This window comes from Plasmodium falciparum (assembly GCF_000002765.6).
Source record: "Plasmodium falciparum 3D7 genome assembly, chromosome: 6".
In the NCBI taxonomy this organism is placed as follows: Eukaryota; Apicomplexa; class Aconoidasida; order Haemosporida; family Plasmodiidae; genus Plasmodium; species Plasmodium falciparum.
Window position 1 is genome coordinate 900,001 of NC_004327.3, and position 7,500 is coordinate 907,500.

A 7,500-nucleotide genomic window follows, 5' to 3' on the forward strand; every position below is an offset into this window, starting at 1 on the left:
TTTTCGTTTATATGCTCTGCACTTATGACGGCACCTTGCTCATTAGGCATGTAGGAGGTGTACATAAAAGTAAAATAATTCTTTCTATTTTGTTCATCCTTTATTTCAACAGACTTAAGATGATCATTAAAAATAGGAGATGTGTTTATTTTAATATTCATGAGTGAACATATATGAATACATATATTTTCCATAATAGACAGTAGATGTAATATAAACTTCAATTTTAAAAATTTATTATTTCCTATAAAATCCAGATATTGAAGATCTTGATATGGAGGTAAGATATATAGAGGAATTAAATCCAATGGACATTTTATTGATATATAATTATTACATAAAAAATGGAATATATCAACAGCTTTGTGTTGATTTGTATTATTTGTTTTTGTATGATTTTGATTATTACATACTAATTCTTTATTATGATTAAAAAAAAATTTAAAATACATATTGTTTATAATATATGATCCTTGTGATATGTTAATATTATGATCATTATAATTTTTTGTCTCATTTTCTATTATCTTTTGTATTTTAATTTTTTCGACATAATTATTTTGATTTATTATATGAGCAATATAATTATCAACATTATCATTATATAAACTTACGTAGATAGGTGTAAAATAATTATGTTGTATATTATCTTTTTCATCATTTATATTATTTGGATAATAATGAATACCATGTATACATTTTTTTATAGAAATATAAAAATATTTTTCTTGAGAAGAAGTAATATCTTTTGATTGTATTAAATATAATGTTTCTGGTAATAATTTCTCTTTTTCATATATTTCTTTATTTTTCGATTTAATCAAAATTAATTTTTTATTAATAATTTGATCTTTTATATTACATAAAGGTATGAAAGCATAATAACATATAATTTTTGCTTTTGAATCTTTTTTTGTTGGACATAAATTATCTGAACAGGAGGAATTAAAATTATATTCATTTTTGTTTTTATAAATATGTTTGTTTAATTTATTATTATGTATTAATTTATTTTTTAATGTTTTTATTTCTATTCTTAATATATCATTGTTATATTTGTATGGTAAGATAATATTTTCTATCCTCATTCCAGGTATTTTTAATTTTATATCTGTAATACTAATATTTATTTCTATAATGCTTTCTAGGTTTTTTATTTTATTTATAGTAAATATAATGTTCGATCGATATTTATATTTATGTGTTAATACAGATACATCAACCACATTCTTATCATTTGTTTGTGTATCAATAATTTCATCATTCGAATTTTCTTCTAATTCATAATTTAAAAGAACTTCATCTTTTTCTTCTTTTATCTTTTCTTTTGTACTATCTGTGTCTTTTTTATTTGTATGATATCCTTCTTTTATAAAAGATCTATTATTATTATTATTATTGTTCATATATTCAGATATCATATTTATATATTCATATGGTTCATTTTTTGAACAACCAAATTGATCCTTTATCTTCTTTATTTTGTTTATCTCTTTAACATCTCTTCCTTTTGGATTAACATCTTTTAATATATTACATTCGTATATATGTTTTGATATTTCATCATTATTATTATGATTATAATTATTATTATTATTATTATTATTATAATTGTTTTTTTTTTTTTTTTTCTCCTCATATATTTTGTTATACAAAAAATCGATATCTGTATTTGGTTTCTCCATATACACATCGATAAAATCATTGAAGGTACTTTTAATATTACAAAGAATTTTTTGCATACCTAAGGAATTATTTTTTATAATATTCTTTTGTATAAAATTATTAATATTATCGACATCATACTTTTTATTTTGTTCATTTAATTGTATGATAGATTTTATATTATTATTATATTTCTTAGGAGATGATAACTGATTATGAGAATTTTGTTCTTTATCATTATTATAATTATTATGAAATAATTCATCTATATTATTACATAATGGTAGTTTCTTTTCTTTGAATATATTATATGTATCTTTATATTTTTTTAGGAATTCATTTATTTTCTTCTTCGTGTCTGTATGATCAATGTGAAGAGAATTATACTTTTTAAAGAAAATGTTTTTATTTTTTTCGTTCTTCAAAGGAAGATCAGATGTATTGATATTCATATGGTCAATACGATTTTTAATAGACACATTTTCTTTTTTATCATCATTAATAATATCATGATCATTTTTATCATCATTATTACTATACAACCTTTTAAGTGAATCCCCTTGACTTATTATTTCCATAATTTCTTTATTCTTGTCATTTCTTTTCTTTTTAATACATTCATCCAAATCCTCTATTTTCAAGTGTTTTTCTAAATATGAACTTTTAAATACTTCGAAGTTTATATGTCTATCTTCCATTTATGTTCGTTTACTTTAATTTTTAAATAAATAACAAAACTATTGAACGTTTTATAAATTCTATATATAAATGTTTGTATATATATAAAGAAATTGTTGTGTGAAACATAAACACACACAAAAAGAAAAAATAGGAAATTTAAAATGTGGTTTATAAGAAGTTATTTATATATACACACAAATATAAATAATATATATATATAAATAAATATATATATATATATATATATATATATATATATATATATATGTATTTATTTATTTATTTATTTATATTTATGTTATTTTAATATTATATATAATTTTTCCTTTTTATATAACAAATAACAATTCTGTTGTAAAAATATAAAGGAGATCATCAAATGGTCTACACAACTAAAAAAAAAAAAAATAAAAAAAATAAAAAAAAAAAAAATACATTTATATATATATATATATTTCTTTTATGTTTTTCTCATATTTTATTTAATATTAAATAACAAATATTATAGAAATAGAACAAATTTTTATTCACTTTACAAAAAAAATAAAAAGGACAATAATGAAAATATAATCATTTTTTATAAGCATGATATATATATATATATATATATATATATTTTATGATTATAAACAATTATATTATGTATCCTTTAATTATTTTTATTTTATATTATTTTATTCTTTGTAGCATAACATGTGTTATGGTAGCTTTTTATAATATTTAGGGAAACAAAAAAATGTACCTTCTTATAAGAACGAGGAATATTTTATGAGTGTACATTTTTTTTTTTTTTTTTTTTTTTTTATTGTACATGCAAAAAATTCCACACACACACACACATATAAATAAATAAATATATATATATTTATACCTTGTATGAACATATGTACGTTTGTACATTTCTTGTTTATCTATACGAAGCTCAATGATTTATCTTTTAAGAATTATTGTCATAATGGTAATGATGGCATTATGCAGTAGTATAAAAAATATATGAAGGCATATATATATAAATATGTACATATATACATATATACATATATATATATATACATATATATATTTTTTTTTTTTTTTTTTTTTTTTTTTTTTTTTTTTTATGGTTTATAAAAAAGGTTAAACAAGTTATACACTTATATATAATAAATAAATACACATATATGTGTTTTCATTTAATTATTGTTCATGTAACCAAAAAAAAAAAAATTAAAATGGAACTAAAGGAAATGATAACATTATAAAATGGTTAAAAATTATAAAAGAGCCACAATAAATTAATAAAAAAAAAAAAAAAAAAATATATATATATATATATAAATATATATACATATATACATAAATATATATATAAATATATATACATATATACATATATATGTTCGTATTAATGTTGTTATTTGTTTAACTCAGCAACTACATGCCATTTATGTGTAGATAAAATTTTACATGTTGCGAAATTCCCTAAAAGTTCTATATTTTTATTATTTTCATTCGGTAATAATACTTTAACATATTGCTTTGTGTGACCTATGATATGCTCACTCTTGGATGAAATTTCTGTGAATAGAACTTGTTGTATAGTATTTTGAAGGAACTTATAATTATGTTCATATGATAAGAATGCTTCGGTAACATCTCTTGATCTTTTTTTTACAATTTTTGTATTAATTTTTTTCATATTATATGCTACAGTACCTCTTCTTGGATAAAATTGGGATATATTTAAAATTGGAAATTGGAAATTTTTAATTAAATGTACAGTATTTTGATGATCTTGTTCGGATTCATATGGGAATCCACATATAATATCTGTAGAAATTGTAATATTTGGTACATATTTTCTTAAGTTTTCTACAAGAAAAATAAAATCTTCTATTGTATATTCTCTATTCATATTTTTTAATACATTATTACTTCCGCTTTGTACGGGTATATGTATAAATTCATACATATTCTTATGTTTTAATAATGTACATATATCTTTTATATGTTTTAATATATATGGTGGGTTCGTCATACCCAAACGTATCATTACATTTGTATGTTCAACACTTTTTAATATATTTTTTAATAAATTTACTATATCAGTATTTATATCTATACCATAAGCACCTGTATCTTCAGATGTTAACCATATTTCCTTTATATTTTCTTCATTACATACATATGTAATTCTATCGGTTATATCTCTTATATTATAACTTGATAAATCTCCTCTAGCAAATTTTGTTTTACAATATGTGCAATTACCTAAGCAACCATTATTAATATTTATAATTTCTATATATTTATTTTTTCTAATTTTTGGTAAATTTAATGAAGTCATTTTTTTAGATGTCTTCAAATATTGTACATTATAACCATTTATAACATTTTCTACTACATCTACAATTTTGTCAATATTATTTACTCCGACAAGTGATACATTTTCAAATATCTCCATATCTTTTTCTGCTTGTGGTACGCACCCACATACAATAATTTTTATATTCTTTCCTTCTACATGTATCTTTTTCTTTTTATTTTTTTCGGATGTTCTATTTTCCAAGATGTTATTATTTGTATGAAGATTGTTATTTGGATTCATATCTTTAAAATTGGAATTCTCACCATCTTGTTCTTTCATTTGTTCTTTCACTTTTTCTTGTTCTTCTTTCACTTTTTCTTGTTCTTCTTTCACTTTTTCTTGTTTTTTCATTTTTTGTTCTTCACATTCACACTGCCCTTTTCCCACATCGGATGAGCAACATTTTGCCTCTTTCAAAACACCACTCTTATTATTTTTAAATCGATTGTTATCTTCCGCACAACAAGTATTATTACTATAAATAGGATCGTCACATGGATGCTTTTTATTATCATTATGATGAGGGGTACTAATTTTTTTACTAGTAAAATATTCAGGTGATTCGTTTTGATATCCTTTTTCATAACAATATTCATTTTCTATATCAGAAAAACCAGAGGAAGATGTTGATAAGCATTCCAAGTCATATTCTCCATTAAAATTTTTTTGTTTTTTTTTTGTTTTTTTCTTGTTACTATGGTTATTTAATTTTTTTACATAATTAATAATAGTCTTCATACTTTCTTCGCTAGGATTTTTAACAGTACAACTATTAACAATACATATGTCACATTCCTCGATTTTTTTTACAAACTTAAAACCATAGTTAGCAAGCAACCCCATCATAAATTCAGAATCTGAACTATTATGAGCACATCCAAAAGATTTAAAATATATTTTATAATTTTCTGGTAGTATAATAATATTGTTATTACTAAATGGGTCCATGTTATTATCTGTAGTACTATCATCGAATTTTTTTGTTTTGTTTTTTTTATCATGCACATAATTATTTGGATAATTTGAATTATTTATATCATTCGAATAATTTGAATTATTTATATCATTTGGATTATTTAAAATTTTTTTACTTATAATATTTTTTTTATTTTTCATTTGCACAAATTTGTAATTTGTTCTTTCATTCAAATTATTAATATCTTCAACATCTGATATACTATCCTCTGCGCTACTAAAATTATTATCATTATTAAATATGTCTATGTTTTTATTTATTGGTTCATTTTTTATTTTCTCATATTCTGTATTGCTGTTCACATCATTGTCTGAACTTAAATAAGATATACTACTCTCATGTAATTTCATAATTTCATCTAATAAATTTTTATTTTCTTCATCCACACCAGAGGAACAAAAAGAAGGAGAAGAACCAATTTCACTACTATCACTATATTTATTAATGTCATTTATATCATTATTATTATTATATAATTTATTTCCTTTTCGTTTCCCTTTATTTATACTTTTCTTTTTTTTCTTCTTCTTATTAACAAATAATCTATTCAAAAATTGTTTTATTTCATTCTTTTTATATTTATATATGTAATACGTTCCTCCTCCTGCTAAGAATAAAAAACTTATAAGTTTTGCTTTCCCATTTAATATCATTCTTTTTAATTTATTTTTTCTTATAACAAGAAAACAACATATAAACAATAATTTTTTAAATGTATATATAAAATAAATAGATTTATATTTTTATTTATTAAAAAAAAAAAAAAAAAAAAAAAAAAAAAAAAAAAAAAAAAAAAAAAAAAAAAAAAAAGAAAAAAAAGAGTCATTTATTTAATAATAACAAGCAACTGTTAAAAATAAATTATAAAAAAAATGTAAATAATATAAAAATATTTGTAAAATAATTTATATTCAGATCTTTTTTTTTTTTCTTTTTTCTAATTCCTTTATATTTTTCTCAAATAATGTCATGATATATATATATATATATATATATATATATATATATATATTTAATATGTTTAAATTAAATGGAAATTTTATGAATCTAAAAAAAAGATAAAACATGAAATCGATACTTTATTATATATATATATAATATATTTATTTATTTATTTATTTATTTTGTTTATACAATGTAATAATTATTTCTTATAATATAATATATATATATATTATACATATTATTGTAAAAGATTTATTATGAAAAATGTAGTATATGTATACATATTATATAATATATATATACTTTATATTTTATATATTATATATTAATATTTCAAATACCCATACGACATATATAAATAAAAACACCAATTTAAATGTAATACCAAAAATAATATTTATTCTAACAAGAAATAGAAAAAATTTTAAAATAAAAATAAAAAAAAATTGTAAAGATGATAAGGAAAATATCGTACAACAACAACAAAAAAAAAAAAAAAAATAATAATACAATAAAAAATAAAATAATATAATAAAAAAAAAAAAAAAAATTATATATTCATTATCTACATTTTGAATATATTTGATAATAATTAAAATTGATAAAGGTCAACGTATTTTTTTTTTTTCTATTTTTTCCTTATTTTTTTCTTCCTTCATATTTAATAATATTTCAACAGATTAAAATGTAAAAGCAAAAGAAATAATATATATTTTACGGTTACCTCATTCCAATGTTTGGTTTAAAACAAATTATTCTGATCTTACACAAAAAATAAAATTAAAAATAATATAATATAAAAATGAGTACATAGATAATAATATTTAATAAATAATATTATGAACACCTAGTATTTACAATAACAAATAGGTCCTCGTATATTTTG

The 7,500-nt window shown here is 19.2% G+C and overlaps 2 protein-coding genes across 2 annotated transcripts in view; both read right to left on the bottom strand.

Moving 5' to 3' along the window:
• The window catches only part of PF3D7_0622100 (conserved Plasmodium protein, unknown function), a gene marked incomplete at both ends in the record, with an annotated part of 4,023 nt that extends 1,660 nt beyond the window's left edge, over nucleotides 1-2,363 (bottom strand). The window contains one exon of the mRNA XM_961111.1: nucleotides 1-2,363. This exon is cut by the window's left edge and continues 1,660 nt beyond it. Within this exon, the coding sequence (XP_966204.1) occupies nucleotides 1-2,363 (2,363 nt within the window).
• Nucleotides 2,364-3,739: 1,376 nt separating this feature from the next.
• PF3D7_0622200 (radical SAM protein, putative) lies at nucleotides 3,740-6,322 on the bottom strand (the record flags this gene model as incomplete). The annotated part of the gene is made up of 1 exon (XM_961112.1): nucleotides 3,740-6,322. One exon carries the CDS (start codon nucleotides 6,320-6,322, stop codon nucleotides 3,740-3,742), a length of 2,583 nt encoding a protein of 860 aa, XP_966205.1.
• Nucleotides 6,323-7,500: the final 1,178 nt, after the last annotated feature.